The following is a 24,919-nucleotide window of genomic DNA, read 5'->3' as shown; positions in this document are numbered from 1 at the left end:
GAATTGGATCCCAGATGTGGAAGAGCTGGATGGTCCCCTTGTCCCAGCTGATCATCCATTGGGCTAATTTCCTGCTCTTAATTGCCTTTTGTAATCTAGGATTGGTATCTGGTGTTTTCTGATTGTCCCATTCTCTCAGTCCATAATGTGATCACTTTTTTTTGCATATGGCTAAATAGAGGTTTTCCCATTCTTTTAGGTTAATTTCTTTTAACATTCTGTTTGATGTTCTTTCTGTTCCTCTCATGTATATTTTATTCCAGGAGATGCAAATTATTCAATCGATTATTTTACCCAAAGTGGAAAAACAGCTAATGGAGACAAGTTGCATGCCACCTGAGGAAGACCACTATCAGCAACTAAAACATCCATCATCTTAACCTTTTCATCCTCAGTAGAGTTACAAAGAGCTGGTGTCTATCTCCAGCAGTGATCAGGCAAGAGGTGGGGGACACCCTGGACAGGTCGCCAGTCCAACACAGAGACAAACAACTAATAACACATTCGCTCACACCTAGGGTCAATTGAGTCATAGACCCAATGCCAATACTCACACTTCCACGCTTGCAACCTTCAATTGCGTGATCCCGGCCAGGGGTGTGAGTTCATAGTGTCCCGATTCTCAAGTGCAGAAGTTGATCATGCCCCTTTTGCACCCTTTATTTGCACTTATCCCAAGTCCCCATCGATGCGGACCTTGGGTGAAGTGTATTGCCCACAATCCATTGCTGCAGGAGAAAAGGCTCAAGTGTCTTTTCTGAAAATATGTATTTTCTAATGAAAGCAGTTGATTTTAGGGCGATTAGTTGATACTCTGAATGCTTTAGACAAAGCAGCAATTAATGTACATTTATTTCAAATTATTAAGTTGTTGTATGAACGTTAATAAAAAAGGTTTTGAAAAAAAAGTAGCACAGCGACCAACGTCCCAGCATGCTTTGCAGTCAATAACGCAACGCTCCCTGTCCCAATTTGGCAATTAATTGCACACTTGTGTACCACGCATTTGAAGCCTTACTGTACACTTCCTCCAATTGTACTTCACAGAAGACCGTAGGATGCAGTGAAAGTATTGGGATTGGGCCATTGATCAACCTGACATGCACATTTTAGGCCTGTGAGAGGAAGCTGGAGCACCAAGAAAAAAAAATCAGACAATGAGGAGAACATGCTAACTCCACACAGAAAGGCACAGGCAGGTTTTGAACCTGCAACTTTCTTGCAACATACATGTCTGTAGAGTATGATAGTATTTAATCAAAATAAGAATCCTACATGGTGCATATGCTATACAAAAAATGTTTTGTCTATTTTAAACAAAGACCTCAACTAAAGGCATGCTATGCGACATTTTTGTATTTTAAAATTTTCTTGAGCTAATGTGCTAAAACGACCCTTTACAGGGTTAATGAAACCGCTCTTGTAGAAACTAATGAAGGCGGAGGAGACATTTCAGCAGTTAGATTAAGGTGTTTAAAAGACAAAAGCATGTTGAGGAAAGTTTCAAGTTTGCTTTTACTAACGGACACTAGGGGGTGCTAAAAGCAAGTCAAATTTGCATAATATCACATTATTTGGGCTATCTCTAAATCATCTCAAGACTCCAAACTTAGTGCTTTGGGACCAAAAAAAGGGGCATTGATCCCAACTTAGAAAACTACACCTTTGGAACCTTTGATCATGTTCAAGGTTATCAGTTACATTTTAATCTGTGTGTTAACACTTTACAATAAGAGTCCTTTTTATTAACATTACTTAATACATTACTAACCATTAATAAACTACTGAATAACATATTAACAACTGCTCAATCTTAATATTAAAATTAAGTAATGCATTACTAAGCAGATACCCCCACAGCCCTTTGTCCTAAACGTAAGGACACTCAGTAGTTATTAATGCTTAATGATGCACTAGGTGACGTTTATAAAGGAATCCTTAATATAAAGTTTTACCATCTGTGTAATGGTAGAAACAATGCAGTCAAACTCACACAGGCCATTGTGAGGTTTAAAATAAAACACAAAACCAAGAAGACATCTGTAGCACACCTGAATGTCCTCTCTGTGCTTCCATCTTTGACTTTAGGTCCTCCATGTTGCTCCACGTTGACTGTGTGGTCAAAACAGATACTAAAAGGAATGTCATCAATTACCATTTTGATCATTTCCATTTCATGCCTTTAAAGATGCTTTTCACAGATTGAATAATCCCATTTAATGTATTTTTTTAATCAATAAAGCAGACAAAATGTCGACCCATGCTGAGATGGAGTTTTAGAAATTAGCTTTAGAACTAATACAAATTCCTAAGGCTTGAAATCTTCTAGAAAAGTTGCTGCAAAACACATTCAAAAACATTCAGCCAATCTGGATCAATGTTTGTTTTATTTGCTTGTTTTGGCAGCGGTCTGTAACAGGTAACTTCATAAACTACTACACAGTGTGGCTTGTTATTTATTTAAGAACTAAGTTAAGATACAAATTTGACTCGAGCGATGAACAGCTCTGCAGCTGCGTCTTCAAATTCCTTTGCGTCCATGTCGCCACCGGGCCCCAGCGTCTGTGCTCCAGCCATAGTCTGGGCCAGCCTGAGAGGGGAGATCTTGGCACTGGCCTGCAAATAGCGGATCGCTTTCAAATTAGCCTCCAGAGATGTATTAGCTTTAGTGTTAGCATTAACACAGTAGTAAGTGTCGCAGCCCTGTGAGGTTTCCAAGGCTTCCTTTAAGGTCCCCAGCACGTTCAGGCACAGCCTCCGAGAGGCAGGCCCCTCAGCTGGGCAGCACACCTCAGCGTAAAGCCTCTGAGCCTGTCTGATGTAGTCTGAGAAAACAGCACAGGTGAGCACGCCGTAGCGGAAGACATCGCAGGGGACGGCCTCATGGTCGTGGCAGCAGAGCCTCCGGAGGAGTGGAGCGAAGGTTGAGGCTGGGACTCCACCCTCACTGCAGAGACACTGTAAAGTCTGTGTGTAGAGTCCTCCTCTTACTCCTCCTCCTGCACTAGTGGAACTGTCTGTGGAGGAGCCATCCGAGCCCTCAGGAGCCTTGTCTACTTGTTTTTTACAGCCAGTGAGGTTTAGAAGGTCATAGGCCACACGGACGTTATTGCTGAAAGCTGATCTGGGAGGAAAATAGAGTTGAGAAAACAGGATTATCATTTCTTCAATGTCTTGAATTTTAAAAAGAGCAACAAAGGGTTTAAATCATATTAAGGCTGTGCACTTAATAACAATTATATTTCAATATTGATTTCAGATCCAAGCAATCATGAAAACGATGTACTTGACTAAAACTGCTATTAAACTTATTTTGTCACAAATAACATTTTGCACGCATGTGTTTATTCTGACATGCATTTAAAATGTAATGAAGGCTAAAATCACACACATTATGTTTTAAAAGGTCTAGAGTAGGGATGCACCGATACCGATACTGGTATCGGTATTGGTAAAAGTTAACAGATACCAGTAACTGATACCAACGCAGTTGCTTGAAAGTGACTTCACTAACTTGTCATTTAGTTTTGTGATCATTTATATGAACATATTTTACTTTTTATCTACCTTACAGTCTTTTCCTATTGAAAACAGAGAAGAAATCGGTAATCGGTATCGGCGAGTACTCAGATCCAAGTATCGGTATCGTATCAGTTTGGAAAAAAGTGGTATCGTTGTATCCCTAGTCTAGAGTAAAGATGGCAGAAGGAGGGCAAAACCCACTGACCGTGTGTGTGCCGAGTCAATAAAACACACACATTTACGAAGCCGTGAAGTGGACTGACGCTGCCTATTGGAGCTTGCTTAACAGTGGGCAGCCATCTTGGACGGGGTCCTATTCATTCCTTGTGCATTTATTTCTACTGAGCAAAATGTTTAACACCCCCCCCCCCCCCCAAATAAACATATAATATGCTTTTTCACAAGTCAGACATACAGTATGGCATGATGATAAAAAAATAATAAATATTAAATAAAATAAGCAAAAATAAATGCCAATAGTAACACCATGTGATCTGTTTATACCACAGACTGCACAAAAAACAGGCATAGTTGCCCACCCTGCATTGACTCCAGTTTGGTTTGGAAAGTGAGGAGACCCATCTAATATGGCGGCAACACCTTGATCCTCCCCAGCGCCCAATGGCTCGTCTACATATTCATGTCTATGAAACAAAGTGGAGATTTTTTTCCAATTATGACCCCAACATGCTATATGGAAAAATGCTCAACAATATTTGTCCGAATGGTTCTGGTTTAAAACTTTAGATGCTCCAAAAGAAAACTTTTTTCCAACTTCCATTTTGCACAACTGGACAAATAAATGTTTACATATGATCAGTCAGATCATGCATCCATTTATTTTCTGAACCCACTTGTCCACATAGGGCTGCGGGGGGCTGGTGTCTGTCTCCAGCGGTCAACAGGAAATCAGGCGGGGTACGCCCTGGACAGAAAGCCAGTCCATCGCAGGGCAACACAGAGACACACAGGACAAACAATCATGCACACACACACACACACACACACACACACACACACACACACACACACACACACACACACACACACACACACACACACACACACACACACACCTAAGGACAATTTGGACAGACCAATCAACCGAACAGTCACGTTTTTGGACTGTGGGAGGAAGCCGGAGTACCCGGAGAGAACCCACGCATGCACAGGGAGAACATGCAAACTCCATGCAGAAAGATCCCAGGCTGGGAAGCAAACCCAGGACCTTCTTGCTGCAAGGCAGCAGCTCTAACCACTGCACCACTGCACAGCCCTCAGTCAGATCAATCAAATCTAAATTTATGAAGTTACACGTAACTGTTAGTAACTATTAGTGTAACGTAAATCAAATATTTAGCAAATATGCAGATTGTCACAAAATATAAGTTGATTTCCAAAATAAGATCAGGTAAAGCAGATCCCCTAAGTCCCCAAAGTGCTTAGATCAGTGGTTCCCAAACTCTTCAGGTGCAGCCCACTAAATTGAATATGTCAACACCCAAAGATGCCTAAAGTTAAATAATTCATGACATAATAAAATACCACTTCAGCTCATGTTCACTTACATCAATTTATGACTAATTGAGTTTTTGTAACAATTATGCAGAAATTTTGAATTATTTTCATTTCTAGAAATCATCTGAAGACCTCTGATGTAGTTGACCCACAGTGGGGTCCCCCGACCCCATGGGAACTACTGCCTTAGATGGTAGGCATGTGAGTTCATGTAACAATACTCATGTTCTGCTGCAAAACAGACACCTGACTCTGGTTCTAAGACTTTGGACAGGGAGTCTATTCACCCTGCTTTTATTTTGGTAAGTTACTTCTGTTTTAGACAATCTGAAATTGTGAGCAAAACATTTTCATTTAACCCTTTGATGCATGAATTATGAAATCTTCAACCATGATTTTTTAAACAATTTTTTCATTCATTTTTAGGTGCAAATGAAACAAATTTCAACAAATATCTTTTGTAATGTTCTGCTAATTTGCAAATAATTTATTACATGTCCACTTCAGTGGACAGCGTGCATTCTGAACATGAAATATGTTGGCTTGACTTACTGAAGTCCAAATGGAGGGGCTGAAGTGCAATAAAGTCTTCAACAGCTTAATAGCAAAAATAAATAAATAACAATTTTGAATACCTGTCCACTGTAGTGACCGTTATGCATCAAAGGGTTAAACCACACATTTCAACCTTAGCATTTAACTTTCTGCATTAAGATATACTTTCAATTGTATCATTAAAAGCTTAAATAGGTAAAACAGCTTTTAATTTGTAATCTAAGCCCCATTGGTCCAGGCAATGAGCCAATGGTCATCATTGTGAAGGTACAAAGCCGGGAATTGGCGCAGACCTCTGAGAGTGATGTGCCAGCCTCAGGTGCCAGAGCGCCCGGTTGAGCCGCTGCTGCTCCTGTGCGCCTGCGCTGGCCGAGCCGCTGTTTTGCGGGTCTTCCTCGCCGCATCCAGCTGCTGAGCCGCTGTCTGTTACCGAGGCCAGGTTGCAGAAGTGGTCGGCCAGGAACCCGATGGGATCGTCCGATCTGGCCTCGACCATCTTCAGGATGGCTCCGAGAAGCAGGTCTCCCACGCCGGCCTGCGCCAGAAAGTCGTGGTCTCCGTCCGATTTGACGGATTTGCCCGTGGGCATCCCCGAAGGAAGAGCTGTGGAGCGCCGCTTCTCCTTGTCAGACATTACTGTTGACGTCCGGTGTCGCAGCAACGGCAGCGGAAATGATGGAAAAGCCGGTTAAGGAACCGGAAGTATAGGGAATAAAATAAAGTAAAATAATTTAATTTCATTTCATTTAATGCAGGCTCCAAATGAACAACTGATGAAACAATATAAAAAGGAAGATAATTAAAAGCTCTGGGGTTGAACGGGAAGTGGCAGGTTTAAAGAAAATTAAACAGGAAATTGGGATTGAGCTGACTGAACTGAAGAGTGGGAAGCAAAAAGCCCTTTTACAAAAATAACATGAACCGAGGACTTTATGCAGTATGTAATCACAAAACACGAAAACAAACCTTCACACAGGGTGGAGGAAAATATCAAAATTAATAATTAAAAGATAAAAAATGTAAGTTTGCCAAGTATAGTGTAGATTTGTTTTTAAAGAAAAGGAAAAATCAAACACTTGATTGGAATAAAACCATCTACGGCCAAAACGAATGGCGATCCAAAACAGCATGATAAGATTAGTTTGACTCCTCCTCAACTGCATAAGTAACTGTTTAAATGTATTTCAGTCTAAGTTATGAATGGCGTGTTTTATGTCATAGGTGGTTATAATCTTGTGACCTATGAAAATGTAAGAATAAACTAAACACAGGTTCATATGGTTCACATTTTCATTACTTAAGGTGACAGTCTGTATTTTCCCAGACATTAGAGGCAGTATTACTGTTGCAAGCCAGTTTGCCGGACTAGCTCCACTCTTAATTAGATGTTTTTAAAATTTCAGGTTTGGCCTGCAATCAGAGTAGTGGGCGTGACATTAATTGCCAGTAAACACCCATCACTATGTAAAGAGACGATTAGCAATCACTGAATTACCCAGGGCTTCTAATTCTGACCAATATACGTTTAAGTGGACACAAGGAAGACTTCAATTACACCCGTACACTCTCTCTAATCCTTCGGCTCATGAATGCTTCAGGTAAAGATAGCTGGCCCTTTAAGGTTGGTTTATGCTTGACACATCCATGAGGTCCGCGCTGCGAAATTGCGTCATTTTAACAACCACGCCCCTCCACCGCGCCTCCGCACGGCCCAAAATTTCCGCACCGCGCACCTAGGAAATTTTCTAGCCACGCGGACGGTCGGACGTGGAAAAACATGGCGGACTGGCAAGAACTAGTATGGCAGAGTTTCGTAAATACAGACATTTGTATGATTCAGCTCTCAGAGATCACCGTGATCAACATGTTGTTAATAATTCTTGGAGAGAAATAGCTTGCACTGTCAGAAAAGATGAGGACGCTGTTAAAAAATGCTGGAATGCCATGCTGTAAACAACAGTAATTTTTACTTCTACTATGGTGTAGTGTTGGATGCATGCCGTAGAGCTCCCCTACAGTTTGGGAGAATATTGGCTCACCGCAGAGACGAGCCGCATGAACCATAAACGCTGCGAGTTGTGAAGCGCGTTCCGTCCGCGAGCCGCATCACCAAGCGGAAAGTGAATGTGTCAAGCATAAACCAAGCTGTAAGCTGAGGAAACAGCTAGTTTAACTGTAGCAAAGGATGGTTGTACCAGCTAATAGCATTCAAACCTTTGGAATGGGATACCGGGAACCAGCGCCTCACCTTTCTCGTAGATTACAGACAGAGGAGACCCCCAGAGACTGTGGATTCTTTTTAAGTTCCTTGCAGTGAGAAATGAATTTTATTCCACAGACAGATAAAAAAAAATGAAAATCCCATTGCAGCGGGTCACACAGACAAAAATCAGAAACTCCCTTCCCCCAAAAAAGACACAGCTCAACCCCCACTCATTAAGCCTCTCTCCTAAAAACTCTCAAAAGCCTCTCTCCAAAAAGCTCAGTCCATGACTGATTGACTCTCACTCATCCCATCAAGCTCATCCCGAACAGACCCAGTATCTCCCTTTTATTCACTCTGTCCATCCTCCCCTCTGCATTCTTTAGGGGTTGCATCTCCATGGCAACACCCCCATCCTGCTTCTGGAGCTCAACGTCTGGTCACGTGTTTCCTCTTCTCCTTGCGATTACATCATCTCCTCCAGCAGGCTTTGCTGGCTGTCCAGAGTCTGCCCCTCTCGTCTCTCCTTGGCCTCTGGTGACCTTAGCCCAACGTTGCCCCTCCTTCTACTCTTCTTCCTCTCTCGGTCTTGGTGAAGAACAATACATCTTCTCCTTCATGCTAGTTATTGGGCTTATCAATTTTAAGAGTACATGATCTGCCAATAGTAACACCTCCTTGAACCGTCACCTTATCGTGGTGGAGGAGTTTGAGTGCCCTAATGATCTTAGGAGCTATGTTGTCTGGGGCACTTAGTGCCCCTGGTAGGGTCTCCCATGACAAATTGGTCTTAGGTGAAGGGTGAGACAAAGAACGGTTCGAAGGATCTTTCATGGCGGTTAAAACGAAGAGTCGGAGTACCCGGCCCGGAGGGTTACCGGGGTCCCACCCTGGAGCCAGGCCTGGGGTTGGGGCCCGTGAGCGAGCGCCTGGTGGCCGGGCTTTCGCCCATGGGGCCCGGCCGGGCCCAGCCCGAACCGGATACATGGGCTCGTCCAACTGTGGACCCACCACCCGCAGGAGGAACATGAAGGGTCCGGTGCAATGCGAATCGGGTGGCAGACCAAGGCGGGAGCCTTGGCGGTCCAATCCCCGGACAAGAAAACTAGTTTTTGGGACATGGAACGTCACCTCGCTGGCGGGGAAGGAGCCGGAGCTTGTGGCAGAGGTTGAGCGGTACCGGCTAGATATAGTCGGACTCACCTCGACACATTGCATTGGCTCTGGAACCCGAGACCTGGAGAGGGGTTGGACACTCTACTTTGCTGGAGTTGCTCCGGGTGAGAGGCGGAGGGCTGGGGTTGGCTTTTTGTTAGCCCCGAGACTCTCTGCCTGTGTGTTGGGGTTTACCCCGGGGGACAAGAGGGTAGCTTCCTTGCGCCTTCGGGTCGGGGAACGGGTCCTGACTGTTGTTTGTGCTTATGGGCCAAATATCAGTTCAGAGTACCCACCCTTTTTGGAGTCCCTGGGACGAGTGCTAGATAGTGCTCCATCAGGGGACTCCATTGTCCTGCTGGGGGACTTCATTGCTCACGTGGGCAATGACAGCTTGGCCTGGAGGGGTGTGATTGGGAGGAACGGCCCACCTAATCAGAACTCGAGCGGTGTTTTGTTATTGGACTTCTGTGCAAGCCGCAGTTTGGCCATAACGAACACCATGTTCGAACATAAGGATGCCCACCGGTACACTTGGTACCAGGGCAGCCTAGGTCACAGGTCGATGATAGATTTTGTAGTCGTATCATCTGACCTGCGGCCGTATGTTTTGGACACCCGAGTGAAGAGAGGGGCGGAGCTGTCAACTGATCACCACCTGGTGGTGAGTTGGATCAGATGGCAAGGGAACATGCCGCGTAGACCTGGCAGACCCAAACGCATAGTGAGGGTCTGCTGGGAACGCCTGGCAGAAGAACCTGTCAAGACGGTCTTCAACTCCCACCTCCGGCAGAGCTTTGACCACGTCCCGAGAGCAGTGGGGGACATTGAGTCCGAGTGGGCCTTGTTCCACTCTGCGATTGTCGAGGCGGCTGTTGCTAGCTGTGGTCGTAAGGTGGCCGGTGCCAGTCATGGTGGCAACCCCCGTACCCGCTGGTGGACACCAGAGGTTCGGGGAGCCGTCAGGCTGAAGAAGGAGGCCTACAGGGCGTGGCTGGTCTGTGGGTCTCCGGAGGCAGCAGACAGGTACCGGATAGCCAAGCGGGGTGCAGCAGTGGCAGTTGCCGAGGCAAAATCTCGGGCGTGGGAGGAGTTTGGTGAGGCCATGGAGAAAGACTATCGATCGGCTCCAAAGAGGTTCTGGCAAACTGTCCGGCGCCTCAGGAGAGGAAGGCAGCAACTCGCTCACACTGTTTACAGTGGGGATGGGGAGCTGCTGACGTCAACTGAGGCTATAGTCGGACGGTGGAAGGAATACTTTGAGGAGCTCCTCAATCCCACCAATGCGCATTCCGAGGAGGAACCAGAGCTGGGAGGCCTGGGGATGGACTGTCCGATCTCGGGGGCAGAAGTTGCTGAGGTAGTCAAACAACTACACAGCGGCGGAGCCCCGGGGGCGGATGAGGTTCGTCCTGGGTATCTCAAGGCTATGGATGTTGTAGGGCTGTCATGGTTGACACGTCTCTACAACATTGCGTGGTCATCGGGGGCAGTTCCTAGGAATTGGCAGACCGGGGTGGTGGTCCCCATCTTTAAGAAGGGTGACCTGAGGGTGTGTTCCAACTATAGGGGGATCACACTCCTCAGCCTCCCTGGAAAGGTCTACTCCAAGGTACTGGAGAGGAGGGTCCGATCGATAGTTGAATCTCAGATAGAGGAGGAGCAATGTGGTTTTCGTCCTGGCCGTGGAACTGTGGACCAGCTCTATACCCTTGCAAGGGTGATGGAGGGGGCATGGGAGTTTGCCCAACCAATCCACATGTGCTTTGTGGATTTGGAAAAGGCTTATGACCGTGTCCCCAGGGGCACCCTGTGGAGGACGCTCCAGGAGTATGGGGTGGGTGGCTTTCTGTTAAGGGCCATTCAGTCCCTTTACCAGAGGAGCGTGAGTTTGGTCCGCATAGCCGGTAGTAAGTCGGACCTGTTCCCAGTGAGGGTTGGACTCCGCCAGGGCTGCCCTTTGTCACCGGTTCTGTTCATCACTTTTAAGGACAGAATTTCTAGACGCAGCCGTGGTGTGGAGTGTGTCGAGTTTGGTGGCAGGAGAATCTCGTCTCTGCTTTTTGCGGATGATGTGGTCCTCCTAGCTTCATCCAGCTCTGACCTTCAGCTCTTGCTGGGTAGGTTCGCGGCCGAATGTGAAGCGGCTGGGATGAGGATCAGCACCTCCAAATCTGAGACCATGGTTCTCGACCGGAAAAGGGTGGCTTGCCACCTCCGGGTCGGGGGAGAGGTCCTACCTCAAGTGGAGGAGTTTAAGTATCTCGGGGTCTTGTTCACGAGTGAGGGTAGGAGGGATCGGGAGATCGACAGGCGGATTGGTTCGGCGTCTGCAGTGATGCGGACGCTGAGCCGATCTGTCGTGGGGAAGAGGGAGCTGAGCCAGAAAGTCAGGCTCTCGATTTACCGGTCGATCTACGTCCCAATCCTCACCTATGGTCATGAGCTTTGGGTAATGACCGAAAGAACGAGATCGCGGATACAAGCGGCCGAAATGAGTTTCCTCCGTAGGGTGGCCGGGCTCAGCCTTAGAGAAAGGGTGAGGAGCTCGGACATTCGGGAGGGACTCGGAGTAGAACCGCTGCTCCTCCGGATCGAAAGGAGCCAGTTGAGGTGGTTTGGGCATCTGGTCAGGATGCCTCCTGGACGCCTCCCCGGGGAGGTGTTTCGGGCATGTCCTGCCGGCAGAAGGCCCCCGGGTCGACCCAGGACACGTTGGAGAGGTTACATCTCCAATCTGGTCCGGGAACGCCTTGGGGTCCTGCCGGAGGAGCTGGTGGACAAGGCCGGGGAGAGGACGGCCTGGAGCTCCCTAGTTGGGATGCTGCCCCCGCGACCCGGACCCGGATAAGCGGAGGAAGACGAAGACGAATGATCTGTTTTTATAACTATTAGCTGGTGCACCTGGACTTTCTCCAGGATAAGCCTCCTTGCTTCCTCCACTTCTCTGAAGGTCAAAAGGTTACCACAGAACCATGAGACCAAAACAGCTCAGAATATTTACGACCTCAGGGTGAGGAGCACAAGTCTTTATCAGTAATACACACACACAGTTAAAGGAAGCAGCCAGCATGAATTGGTTTCACAATAACTGAGAATTAATCCAGACCTGATCTTATATAGTTAACAAGTCTGGGATCAGTCTCAGTTCCTCACTTACCTAAAGTATTGCAAGCATTATTTTTGCGTTTCAGTAAGACCTTACCAACAGATGGCCATTAGGTTAAAAAATCCCTGGGAACACAACCTCCAGCCAAATAACATCAGATTGTCTTTCATCACTTGCAACGAGTGAAGATGTAAATGTGTAAAACAACAAAGTTTATTAATGGTGAACATTTTGAAACCATTTGTTACAAATCAGTAAATGTGTTTTGTCCTCACAGCCTTCTGTAGATGGAAACATGGCATCCAATATGGCGTCGCCCAGAGACTTAGACCCGCTCCATGTAGATAAGAACAGATTTTTATGGTTATATGTTATAAATCTGCTATATTTTTCAACAATTGGGCATCTTTTAATTCATTTACAATAACATTTTGATGGACGTTTCCAGAGATTAATGCTATAAACTAAAACATTGTCACTTAAAATAGCCAATTTAGTGCTAAACCTCCCCAAAAATTCAGAATATAAACAGATGGCTAACAAAAACGTATTAATGTCATTATTATTGCACCCTTTTCATTAAACCTGTGTGCTTCAACAGCAATTATCACACTCACAGGTTTGCTAGTACATAAAAATATACAGTACAGCATACAGTTGCAGTTTAAATGTGCCTTAAATAAGGATTCAAATGAAAGCATAAAACAATCCAAATATTTACAAAGCTGAAATGTTACAGGTGGTTTTCAGATATTAAATAATTAGTCCTTAACTAAGGGCTGAATCCACATTTGAGCCGTTTTTGTGTCCAGTTCAAACTTTGATCACTGAATTCTTTGTTTGTGTTGAACAATCTGTACTAGATTACCGATCACATTAATGTCCATTTTTGGATTTACATAGCACAAGTTGTATCACTCTAGTGTACATACGCCGTTTATTAGAGGCACAAGGGTGTGTTTCCCATTGGTCAGGGCCACTTTCTTCACTGAGGCCACGTCGTTGTTGATAAAGGACGTGTGCGCAGTCAGGAAGTTCTTCTGCAGCTTGTGCTCCAGCAGCATGTGGCTCTGAGGAGGGAGTCCAAGGCATGCTCTAAAGATGACAGATTGATGCAGGTTACATTTTGATGTGCGTGAAATTCAACACTTAAAAGTGATCTCATACCTCATGATGTTTTCTATGCAGGCTCTCTGTCGGAAGAAGGCATTGATTACTGGAGACCCTGGTGGGACCAAAGGGGCCTTGCAGAGGAAAGAGAGAAGAGCGAGGACACTGTGGAAGGACTGGAAGTCCTCCTCTCCCTGAGGCTTGATGGTCACACGCTGACAAAGCTCTGTCAGGATCACCAGGTCCAGAATGATCGGGCTTGCCAGCAAAGAATCCTATGAAAGGAAACAGGAAAAAAGTAAGCATTGTAAAAAAGGACAAATTCGTTGCACATGAAGTAACTGCTCATATATTTTGAATTAATTCCCAAATACACAGAAAAATGTATCTAAAGAGCTAAAAATAAGTATGAAAAACTTGTGGAATTTATTACCATCCCATTTATTTTGATATGTCGTATTCAAACATAGGGAGAGCTTGTTGTTAATTTTCACCACTAGAGGGGGACGTACATTAACTTGTGTTATTGAAGGTCATTTTAAGACCTTTTTTTTTAAAACCTTTACAGTTTTGTTTAACCTTCTCTCTGGAGGCAGGCGTTGCAGATTTGCAACGTTAAACCTACCTACCTGGTTACTCCACACACTATTTCATGAGCATTTTTAACTCAGAAGTACCCCTGAAAGACTTAGTTGCTTGGCCTTTTATCAAAACTTATTTAGAGCCTGAGAGGGTTAATTCTTATTTATTAATTTGACCCTTTTTCAGTTTAGGTTGCAAATCAAAGGTTGCACAATAAAGGCCTGGATGCAAATGAGCTGCTGTGTATTAAGTGGTGGGATAAAGCAGTCGGAATAACGTCAGGCATGTGAGTGACCTACGTGTGTCTCATTGTATGAGCTCTAAGGCTCTCAGAGACAGATTAACAACAGGTTCAGTTGCTCCTGACCCTTCCTTTCCTCAGATACTAACACCTGACCCTGTTCTCATGGTAAGTGACTGAAAGTGAGTATCACTGACCTCACAAGTGTGGTGCATTGCAATAGTGTTGATCCCTCCCATCATTATTTCAGACGTGTACTCATCCATGGCACGTTTGCTGTCTCCCACATACGGGACATACTTAATCACGACCTGAAATGAAACGAAACATTTAAAAGCATTTGCCCCCACGTGAGCTAATATTTGTCTGTTAGCATTCTCCACTCACACAGTGGTCAGGTTTCTCTCCAGGCTGGTACAGAACAGAGTTGGACTGCACCATGTCATCTACCACATTGCTCTTGGAGATCTCTTTGGAGCGGAACTGCTGCGGAGCCGACAGGTTTTTCCCGTCGTTGTTGCCAAGGTGGTTGTAGCTGACGATAGACGTTGGCTGTTTGGAAAGTAAAGTGATATTGTTTGTTAAGAGAGTCGTTAGTCCTTGTTCACTTTGCTGCTGCTGCCATACAGCCTTTCTACTACCTTGATGCCTGCGCTGACCAGAAAGTCTACAAGCACCGACTTGATCTTCGTCTGGCCAGACTTAAAGTCGTCGCCGCCGATGAACACGCCTCTCTCCACGGCCAGCTCTACAGCTCCAGGGACGAAGGTGTTCTGAGGGGACCCGTTGATGAAGGCGCAACCTTCTAGTATGCTGGCCACTGCAAACAGGGTGGAGGGAGAAACCTCTCCTCCATTCTGATGAAGGCAAGGAAACAACTGTCTGTTACTGAGAAAGAAACAATACACCACATTGACAAAATGGACTTTTTAATGCTTACTAGACTCACCTGGATTGTAGCTAGCAAGTTCTTGGCTGTGTCATTGACCCCAGGGGTAATGTCACAGAAGCGCTCAGTATTGGCCGTCCACAAAACAATGACTTTGTCCACACCGCTGGACAGCTTAAAGTCCCTTATGTCCGCTCTGACTCGCTCCATCTGGAAGATCATTCATCTTTTTAAGTAAAATTGCATCAAGAAGTTGAGGTAAGATCAAAATGAAGAGGGGAAACACTTATTACCTGTTCTGCCATCGTCCCAGTTAGTACATTATCTGCCCGACTGTCTTGGTTTGCAGCAATGAAGTCTGGGATGCTGATGGATGGTCTTGGTTTCAGGCAGCACATGTATGGTCGTAGCTGCTCTTGCAAAGACCAGTCGAGCACCTGGGCTCGCTCCATTGCTCTGCCCAGATCCATTGAGGAGATATCCCAACCTAGAAAATAAGTTAAGGACAAACTGTTCAAAGATCCAGTTTTGCTGCCGCTGTTTGCCTCTTACATACACACTTTAGAGGTTCAACTTTCATACCATCAAAGATTATGTCATTAGGGTGCACCATGGGCAGGAGGTCACAGAACGGTACATTGACCTCACCCTCCGAGCCTGATCCCAGACAAACAGTAGAAGACTGCAGGAAGGAGCCGAAGTAATTTGCTTTCTAAGAAATGGGAAGGACAAAAAAGATAAACACACTTTAATGGTTGTACCTCGTGGAACTTATTTGCAGTAACATAAACACACACACACTAATCTGACATCAGTGAATACAGTTCAAAAACCATAGATTATAACTGTATTTATTAAAAAGAGCCCGATATTAAGATGTATGTCTGCAGAAAGAACAAGACCAGCCTGGTAATCTGCTTAAATGAGCTAAGTCATTTTTTTTCAGAATGGTGTTTATTTATTTGGTGTCTGAAGGTTTGAACTGTGACTGCACCAAATTCAGCACCATTGATTCATGACATCACATGGATTTGAGCCAGATTTGAAAACCTTAATATCTCACATATGAGAGGATTAATATTTACTCGAAAAAGTAACATTAGAACTCCTTTAATATGAATGAGTTGCGTTTGCTGCTAGTTATGTGAAGCATACATAGAAACATTCATACATTTTGGGAAAATGTTCCTGTTACTTTGTAATTCATATACAAGTTTGGCCAAATGGCTCCATCCATCCATCCATTTTCGGCTGCTTATCCAGAGTTGGGTCCCTCTCCAGACCCACTTGGGACAACTCCTCTGGGGAATCCCAAGGTGTTCCCTGGCCAGCTGAGAGACGCAGTCCCTCCAGCGTGTCCTGGATCTTCCCTTGGGCCTCCTCCCGGCCGGAAAAACCTCACTAGGGAGGTTTACTGGAGGCATTCTCATCAGAGGCCCGAGCCACCTCAACTGGCTCCCCTCGATGTGGAGGCGCAGCGGGTCTACTCCGAGCCCCTCCCCAGAAGACTAAGCTTCTCACCCTATCTCTAAGGGCCACCCTGCAGAGAAAACTCCTTTTGGCCACTTTTATCTAGGATCTCATTCTTTCGGTCACTATCCAAATCTCGTGACCATAGGTGAGAGTAGGAACGTAGATCGACCGGTAAATCGAGAGCTTTGCCTTCTGGCTCAGCTCTCTCTTCACCACGACAGACGGTACAACACCTGCTGCCGAAATCCCAAATTACTTGTTTAGTATAAAATTTTAAAAGTTTAGAACAAGAACATGAGTCAAGACAGTTGTGACTTGTGATGACTTAGTCCAACTTCTTTGCTAATGTCTATATGAAAATGTCCCAAGAACTGGAAAAGTTTTACTTTTAAGAAAAACATAATAAAACCAGTTTATAACAGATAGTTGGGAGCATGTGTCCATAACACACCTGGCTTTAGGTTCTCTTATTCAAACTGGTTGAGGGTAGATAGTTAAAGCAGACTTCTTCATTAAAACCGCACCTTCTCTCCGTTCTTGGTCCTCCAGGTAAGACCCAGCTTGTTTGCCAGCACAGCGGCTGTGACAGTGGTTCCGTTGTTGCCTCCCCAGCCCACAAGCATCACACCAAGCCTCGGAACGTGCCGCTCGGTTCGGAAAATCATCTCAGTTGTTCTAGGGGTCACCTGCATTCCAGAACAGAAGCGGTGTGAACCGTAGAAACTTTACGCGTGCGTAATTACGCACCAGAGTGAACATTTGTGAACTGACCGTGAGTTTATTCCCTTCCTGGTGCACTGATGTGGTTTGATAAGAATACTGCGCCTCTATGTGTGTGTCTGTGTACTTCAGGTTAGGACTGTTGATGAGGATGTTCGCGGACATGGCTGCAGAATCTGCACACAGACACGTTTGAATTTATTTCACTTAATTTCAAAGAAAGCGTGAAAAAGCTCAACACTACCTGACTGGCAATGAAGGATCCCTCACCTTTCGAAGAAGATTTCTTGTCTTTCTGTAAGTTGTCCGCTTGGAATTTTCCACTCTGGCGCGTCTGCTGGTGCGGATGACTTCTCTTGGGTCAGTTTCACACCGTTACAGGCTAATCGTCACGTCCCACCGCTTTATGAAGCCTGCGGGAAGCAGACAAAGGACGCCGCGTGGCAGCAACAGCCAATGGCAGCGCGTCGTTCCACTCCAGCATCGTCGGAGAGGAGGGACCACTGCGCAGCGAAACTAATCCGTTCTAGATGTTTCAGTACATAAAAAAATAGAAAAATCTTCCATCAACGTTTTATTTGTAGATATTTCCAGATTTGCAAAATACAAAGTGTCTGTGATAAATGTGTTTACCATGTAACCCAATTCGACCGATCTTTGACTTTTACGCAGCATTTCCCTTTTAATCAGCATGGCAAATAGTTATATAAAAATATTATTTAGGTGGTCGTTTTGCTTTTTGAAACTAGATCAGTCAACTAGATCAGTCATGGGTGCACAATAAAACCTGAACAGCTATCGTGGAGGTCAGAGATTCAATTGCGAATGGATAATAACATGTCACATTAACAAACTAATTTACATTTATTAATTAGTTTCAGTGCAAATGAGTGGTAAAATCGAAGTTAATTATTGATTTAATTAAGATGTTGCATGCATAACAGCAGTATGCATAACAACAGTGATTCTCATCCTAGAGTGGAAAATTCCAGCGTCTGCTGTCTTTGTCCTTTCAACCCGACTTCCAAAGTTGTCGCTTTTTAAAGGAGAACACTGTTTTTGAACGTTTTGAGACCAAAACTACTTATTTTGCTGCATTTCTTCAATTTCTTTGAGTCTTGTTTCTTTTGTTTATTCTAAAAAAATACGATGTTTGTTTATATGCTTTAGAGGAGTGTTCTAGTAAAACTGTGTTCTGAGTCCCCCCCCCCCCCCCTATTTCTGACAAGCATTAAAGACGTTTTACATTTTACATCTTTCTGGGTGTTGTGTTCAGCCAATCATATCGCCCTCAAGATAAAACCTTACTGGGGTTTTACTCAGACATAAATAAATAAGGCATCTACTTTCATCTGTTGCTATAAAGTGGAGTCAAACGGTCCTGTTTCAAGGTTGGATGTGGGGCTAAAACTGCCCATACACAATCATTGTGTTTTTAAAACATGACGTTTCTATTTTGCAAAATAAGTTTAAAGAAAAAATAAATAAATAAACATACAAGCATGCAGCAGAAAGGTTTGTAAAGAGTGAGGGGGCATTTGGGCTTCAGTTTCGTCCTTATGTCCCTGTCTATGGATTGGACATTAATAATTTACTTTTACAATTTTTGTGTTTATTTAATGTAAACTTCAAGCATAGGAAGATTGATGCCTATCCTGCTGGTTAGGATAGCATCATTTTGTTTCTAATGAATTAAAGACAAGTATTCTGTCTCCAGAGAAAAATGTGCTCTGAGGTCATATGTACCTGCAGGCTTCAGAAACCTGGAGCCTGACCTCACATTTCAGTGTGTCACTGTCCACAGCCTTTTACATTCCTTTAAAACAAGATAAGTAAGAGATTCAAGATATTTTTTTAACCAACACAAAATTACATAAGAAGATATTGGCCTGGCCAGCCAGCCCCACGCTTCCCTATGCTTCCTTATAGTTCTCTGTGTAGAATTACACAGTGAACAAGTCTGGCAGGCCAGGCTAGGGATAAACGTGACATAATGGGAATGGCCTGCTGGAATTTACAACAGCTTTTAACAAAACATGAAAAACTGATATGCATCTTGCTAATGTATTTTTTTAAACTTCCATTCAGTCTATAACTGAAACCAAACAAGACTGAACAGAAGAAGCATTATTTGCATTCATTGAAACTTTAACATTGGGTGTTTCGGTTTTAAAAAAATGTCATTGGTGCATGCATAAAGTTGGCTATTTTTCATTCAGAATAGAAACAAATTCGTTCTTGAAAATAAATGCATCGTCATGATGTGAGGGTGGAGATGGTGGACCAAGTGTGGTGGAGGGTTCCAGGAGGCAGAAGAGCAGGCACGGATGAAATAAAAATGGTTTAATTGTAGAATGGGAGAGACGGACAAAACAAACATGAACAAACAACAATGATCCGATGAAGACAGCAACAAGGAGGGAGGTATAAATACACAGGGAAATCAGGAACACATGGGCAGAGTAATGAGGGACAGGTGAGAACAATAAGGTTAATCAAGGCAGGAGAGACACAGTCAGGGAGGCCGGGGCGGATCATGACATGCATAGGAGATGAGATATTTACATTTTTGCACAAAACTCAAAAATTAATGTTTTTTTTAACATTAATGTAATCCAGCGGATTCAGCCTTTTACTATATTGCAAATATTTCAGCAAAATCTCATATTATTAACCCTTTGATGCATGAATTATGCAATCTTCAACCATGAATTTTTTTCCATGAATTTCATTCATCTTTAGGTGTGAATGAAACAAATTTCAACAAATATTTTTTGAAACATTTAATAATTTACAAATGGATTATTACACGTCCACCTCAGTGGACAGCGTGCATTCTGAACATGAAATATGTTGGCTTGACTTACTGAAGTCCAAATGGAGGGGCTCAAATACAATAAAGTCTTCAACAGCTGTGCTTAATGCAAAAACAAACAAACAAACAAACAAACAAATAAATAAACAAGCAAAAAAAAAACTATTTTGAGTACCTGTCCACTGTAGTGACCATTATGCATCAAAGGGCAATGTAGCTATCCCTTCCTTCAAATGATCTAATCAGTACTGTATTTCTTCTGGCAGTCCTTTTAAAAGGTATTGTCATTAGAATGTGTTACTGTAATAAGAAAAAACACTGATTAAAAACATTTTCATGTATATATGTGACCTCTGTTGTCTCTTTTGACCTTTATATTTGCTGCTATGTAGAAAATTGGAGAGCCATGTTTTTCTTAATACAACTAAAAGCTTTTATTTTCTCATAAACAAATCTTAATTAAACACAGAACAACTGTAATGTGCCTACGTAAAGCTACGTTTTCATCATACTTACTTAAATAGGCTACCGGCTTACGTCACGGTTACTTTAGCCTCCCCGCTCTCTGATTGGACAACGTGTGTTTACGTAGCAACGGTCCGGAAGATGTCGCTCGGGCCAGTCCTAAAAAACTTCCGCCTTAAGTTGTAAAGAAAACACAGCAGCTAAAAGCCAATCGACGGGAAAATCATCTTATTTAAGAAGTCAGCCCAAAGGTAGATACGAGTACGCCTTTAGGACGCACACATAAATGCACGTATCCGTCATGAAGCAGTTTGTTGACGTGTTTTAGCGCGTTTGTAAAGACAACCCTACACATTACTTGAGCTAGCACGGAAGCTAACGCTGTTCACTGCTACCATCGATCTAGTCGGCTAGAGGCCTCGAGTGAATATTATAAAACCGCGTAAAGTATGTAATGTTACACAGACACTTGTTAATTGATTGTAGTACCCCGATATCACAAATAAATCGGGTTACTCTGTTTTACCCAACACCGTTTAGTTTTCCGTTCCATACTTCTACTAGCTTGTAGCATTACCTTAGGCTATCATTTGATTTGTTTAGCTTTCCAGTAAACCAGCAGTCACTTCAGACACTCCATTAAAAAAAATAATATGTGTCATTTTCTCCATAACAAACCTGGACAATCACAAATACACAACATGCTGAAAATACATCAAATTCGTATGATTTACATTCAGCTCTCCTAATCTATTCTGTCAAGTATTTGTCAGTTTTAACTCATTTGCCTACGATGCTATAGTGTGTCCAAATAGTCCCTGTTGTTCAGAGTGAAGTTGTTGTGTAGACATTTAATCCGTGCTGCCATACATAAAACGTATGATTGTACCACTCCCCTCCTTCAGATTAAACCAGAATACAAAGGATCACTTCCTCATTATTAACCAGAACAGGATAGATTAGGCGGTCAGTACTGGTGAGTGTAAAGATGTATGTGAGGGTGTGTAATGACATGTTTGTGATAAACTGACATGATTTAATTTTATGGATGTTCTAATCGTACATGTTGATTGCTAATCATAAAAATAATTGATTTAAGATTATTATTGATTTTCATTCATAATCTTGTTATTGAACAATCACATCATTAGAAAGAGCATATTTAGATTGTATTTTTTTAAAGCCTGGTTTATCTGCAGCTTCTTTTGCAAATGTTTTGTGTTCTATTATAATGAAATTTATCTGGGTGAGGAAGTAGTGCTTATTTTTGTGTTTGAATAAGATAAATAGTCAGGGCAGTCGATTTTCAAGATTGTTGCAAAATCATGTGACATATCCAGTTCTTATTCAAATTTAAACGTCTAACTACAATTATCAGGGATGTGTGATCATCCAAACCCATGTTTAAACCGAACTGTGACAGATTAACTACTGTGATTTAATTCAGTCACATTGTAACTGATGCATGTTCTGCATTCCATCAACGTAAAAAGAAAATATGAGCAGATATAACTTCATTCATTTCCCAAAAATGTCCTTTTTCTATTTTATTTTTCAGGCTCTTATCTCTGGAACTTGCTTGGTTTCTGAGTGTGTGTGTGTGCGTGTGTGTGTGTGTGTGAGAGAGAGAGTGAGTGTGGCTGAGGAGCAGTTTCCTCTTCATCATTTTGACAAGAGCTACTCCTCCACTGGAGGATGACAATGGAGGAGATGAAGAATGAAGCGGAGACAAACTCCATGGTATCCATGACGCTTTACGCTGTGATGTATCCCGTTTTTAAGGAGGTAAGCCTTCCAATGTCAAATATGTTGCTTTATTTAATAAAAAAAAACGAATATGATGAGTGACAGAATTTAAGGTTAATGTATCAGAACAATGTGGGCACACCTGAAACAATTAGATTATTATGAAGCAGTGTAATATATTTTGTCACTCATTTCAGAAAGCGAAGCACCTAAATAGTCATTTCACATAAAATGAACCATTTCAAGCCTATAGTTCTTGTAATTTTGATTATTGTCTCATACAGATAATAGAAACCTATATTTCAATGTCTCCAAAAATGTGAATATTGCATAAATATTACACCACTTTTGGCAGGAAATGTCATTTGTTCTTTATCACATCAAGTCAATATGAGTGTACCCGTCGTCTAATTCCTACTGAAATGTAACCTTGCACTGCAAGATGAATCCTCGCGAGATTTGGAGTTTTCCAAACTCAGGAGAATCCATCTTGTACCGTTCCAGTTCAAACCGTCCGACCTCCGGCCTAAAATAGGCCGGACCAATCGTGTGTCAGCACTACGGCTGAATAATTAATTGCATATGCAATTAAATTGCGATGTGACAAAAGGAGATTTTCTAATCGCAAAGGCTGCGATTTGACTGGCAGCAAGTGGTTAGCGCAATGCTAATATACATAGAAAAGCCCATAGGGATGCTAATGCTAATATTGCAGATTACATTCTTACAAATTATGGCTTAGGAACGTGCCAAATATTTACATTTGGACACTAATAAAAAAGTAAAAACTGCCATTAATCAAATAAGTACAGACAGATATTTTAGTAAAGCTCAAAAAACTGTAAGAGACTTAAACTCCACAGAGTTTTGGCTAGCAGCTATGAACGTAGCTGAACTATGGAAGCTCTGCATGGACCAGACGTCAAAAACTGTAAACACAAAAGACCAATAAATGGGACACACTTCTTTCCTACAAATCAATTTTCACAGTTGATGCTAATACCTATGCTCCTACAAGGGATGTGCTCCTGGCTGCAAAGCATCGCAACTTCAAATGCAAAATGTTGTTGTTACTTGTTAGTATTTATGTAGACAAATAAACTTGTTGATATGATATGTAGATATATATGTAGATACATAAACTTGTTCATATTCAGTGCAAGTTACATAGGGTTTTTTTTGCTTCTGTTGAAAAATATGAGAAAAGCCCCTTGAGAAAATAATTGTGAATTAAATCGCTATTGCAATATAGAAAAAAAATCACAATTAGATTATTTTCCTAAATCGTTCATCCCTAGTCAGTACTGTGCTGTAGGGTGGGACTTAAGTTTGGTTTAAGCTTGACGCGTCCGCGAGGTCCGCACGGCCCCACGCGGTGAAATTGCATCATTTTAACAACCACGCCCCTCCACCGCGCCTCCGCACGGCCTAAAATTTCCGCACCGCGCACCAAGGAAATTTTCTAACCACGCGGTCGGTCGGATGCGGAAAAACATGGCGGACCGGCAAGAACTAGTTATGGCAGAGGTTCGTAAATACAGACATTTGTACGATTCAGCTCTCAAAGATCACCGTGATAAACATGTTGTTAATAATTCTTGGAGAGAAATAGCTCGCACTGTCAGAAAAGATGAGGACACTGTTAAAAAATGCTGGAATGCCATGTTTTAAACAACAGTAATTTTTACTTCTACTATGGTGTAGTGTTGGATGCATGCCGTAGAGCTCCATGTTGCCCCCTACAGTTTGGGAGAATATTGGCTCACCGCAGAGACATGCCGCATGAACCATAAACGCTGCGAGTTGTGAAGCGCGTTCCATCCGCAAGCTGCATCACCAAGCGGAAAGTGAATGCGTCAAGCATAAACCAAGCTTTAGTTTTGACGATAGAATCAAGCGCTCGGCTTAGCAAAACAAACACAGCGTCGGTTGACGCTAACAGCAAACATTAATCACAACGGCAACGTGGTGTCCACGGCTAAAAATGGTTGCGGTCGGACGTCTTTAATTTGTTAAAACAAATGTAACAGAAAATTCCCTTAAAATCCATTTAGATATAATTGTACATGTCTACAGTTACATGTATAAATGTTATTTTGACAACTAGATACGTGTAGTTCAACATAGAGCATGTTGTGAATCAGTTGTAAGTGTACATCCACTAGGTGACTTCATGTACGTGTCAAAGCGAATGTCCACTAATGATATTCTATTACAGTAATGGTATTTATTAGATTTTTTTACAGTAATAAACAGCCTAAATTTTAATTATTAAACGTCCAAATGATACTGACTGAAACACGCTTATGTCACGGCCAGAAAAGATGTAGAGTCAACTTTGTAACGGAATGGAATAACTAATTTTGGAACTATGATGGAATGTTCGAATAACATAACCGTGTGGCTGTAAACATCCCAGAAAACTTGATAAGCTTCGCGGGCCGGATAGTGAGAGGGGGGGGGTCGGGGGTTGCTACAGTTTCTCGTTGGTATCAGCAGAGGGGAGGCTTGCGGTTTGTTTCACTGCCGTCTGTTGTCCGTGTAAGTGGAGAAGTTAGGGCTGGGAAGAGGGGGTGGAGACAATGCATAGCCTGGCTGGGGAAACACTGCCCTTTGTGCACACATTCTTCTTGCAAAACCGGCAGAAATCACTCAAAGACAGGGTAACTGCTGCGTGAGTGAATGAATGAAGCTTGAGCAAGTTGTTGTTTTCCAGGCACGCATGGTAAATTCGTCATTTGAGCTGTTACTGTGATTGGCTAAGGACAAAATATGGTAACGCATCCTCCAATCAGCTCTAAATATTCTACCACATA

At 43.1% G+C, this 24,919-nt stretch overlaps 3 protein-coding genes across 4 annotated transcripts in view; 1 reads left to right on the top strand and 2 right to left on the bottom strand.

The window, feature by feature from the left end:
* Positions 1 to 2,368: 2,368 nt before the first annotated feature.
* Positions 2,369 to 6,257, bottom strand: tpgs1 (tubulin polyglutamylase complex subunit 1). 2 transcript variants are annotated; one of them, XM_054741717.2, is made up of 3 exons: positions 5,889 to 6,257; positions 4,062 to 4,166; positions 2,369 to 3,124 (listed from the first exon to the last, which is right to left on the bottom strand). In XM_054741717.2, exons 1-3 carry the CDS (start codon positions 6,227 to 6,229, stop codon positions 2,473 to 2,475), a joined length of 1,098 nt encoding a protein of 365 aa, XP_054597692.2. In that variant the 5' UTR covers positions 6,230 to 6,257; the 3' UTR covers positions 2,369 to 2,472. The 2 variants fall into 2 exon arrangements, with proteins under 2 accessions (XP_054597692.2, XP_015825216.3); XM_015969730.3 differs by lacking the exon at positions 4,062 to 4,166.
* A 5,996-nt stretch (positions 6,258 to 12,253) lies between these two features.
* LOC107392131 (inositol-3-phosphate synthase 1-A) lies at positions 12,254 to 17,506 on the bottom strand. The gene is made up of 11 exons (XM_015969729.3): positions 17,348 to 17,506; positions 17,129 to 17,253; positions 16,882 to 17,043; positions 15,467 to 15,596; positions 15,178 to 15,371; positions 14,945 to 15,094; positions 14,637 to 14,852; positions 14,383 to 14,547; positions 14,193 to 14,306; positions 13,230 to 13,447; positions 12,254 to 13,157 (listed from the first exon to the last, which is right to left on the bottom strand). Exons 2-11 carry the CDS (start codon positions 17,240 to 17,242, stop codon positions 12,977 to 12,979), a joined length of 1,644 nt encoding a protein of 547 aa, XP_015825215.1. The 5' UTR covers positions 17,243 to 17,253; positions 17,348 to 17,506; the 3' UTR covers positions 12,254 to 12,976.
* Positions 17,507 to 20,170: 2,664 nt separating this feature from the next.
* Positions 20,171 to 24,919, top strand: part of LOC107392130 (programmed cell death protein 10-B) — a 28,011-nt gene continuing 23,262 nt past the window's right edge. The window contains exons 1-2 of the mRNA XM_015969728.3: positions 20,171 to 20,608; positions 21,916 to 22,142. Coding sequence (XP_015825214.1) covers positions 22,053 to 22,142 — 90 coding nt within the window. The 5' untranslated portion in view covers positions 20,171 to 20,608; positions 21,916 to 22,052. The remainder of the gene's footprint in view (positions 20,609 to 21,915; positions 22,143 to 24,919) is intronic.

Source organism: Nothobranchius furzeri, chromosome 18, assembly GCF_043380555.1.
Source record: "Nothobranchius furzeri strain GRZ-AD chromosome 18, NfurGRZ-RIMD1, whole genome shotgun sequence".
NCBI classification, from domain to species: domain Eukaryota; kingdom Metazoa; phylum Chordata; class Actinopteri; order Cyprinodontiformes; family Nothobranchiidae; genus Nothobranchius; species Nothobranchius furzeri.
Note: the sequence above shows the minus strand (reverse complement) of the source record. Positions and strands in the feature narration are given on the sequence as shown.

Bases quoted from the DNA above. Each gene is read 5' to 3' on its own strand.
- tpgs1 (XM_054741717.2), bottom strand. From the start codon at position 6,229: ATGTCTGACAAGGAGAAGCGGCGCTCCACAGCTCTTCCTTCGGGGATG. The intron at 4,167-5,888 runs GTCTGCGCCAAT...TTTGTTTCATAG, and splicing joins CTGGCACATCACTCTCAGAG to ACATGAATATGTAGACGAGC. The intron at 3,125-4,061 runs GTGGGCAACTAT...TTTTCCTCCCAG, and splicing joins CAAACTGGAGTCAATGCAGG to ATCAGCTTTCAGCAATAACG.
- LOC107392131 (XM_015969729.3), bottom strand. From the start codon at position 17,242: ATGTCCGCGAACATCCTCATCAACAGTCCTAACCTGAAGTACACAGAC. The intron at 14,853-14,944 runs GTGAGTCTAGTA...TGCCTTCATCAG, and splicing joins ACTTGCTAGCTACAATCCAG to AATGGAGGAGAGGTTTCTCC. The intron at 13,448-14,192 runs GTCAGTGATACT...TTCCTTTCATAG, and splicing joins CAATGCACCACACTTGTGAG to GATTCTTTGCTGGCAAGCCC.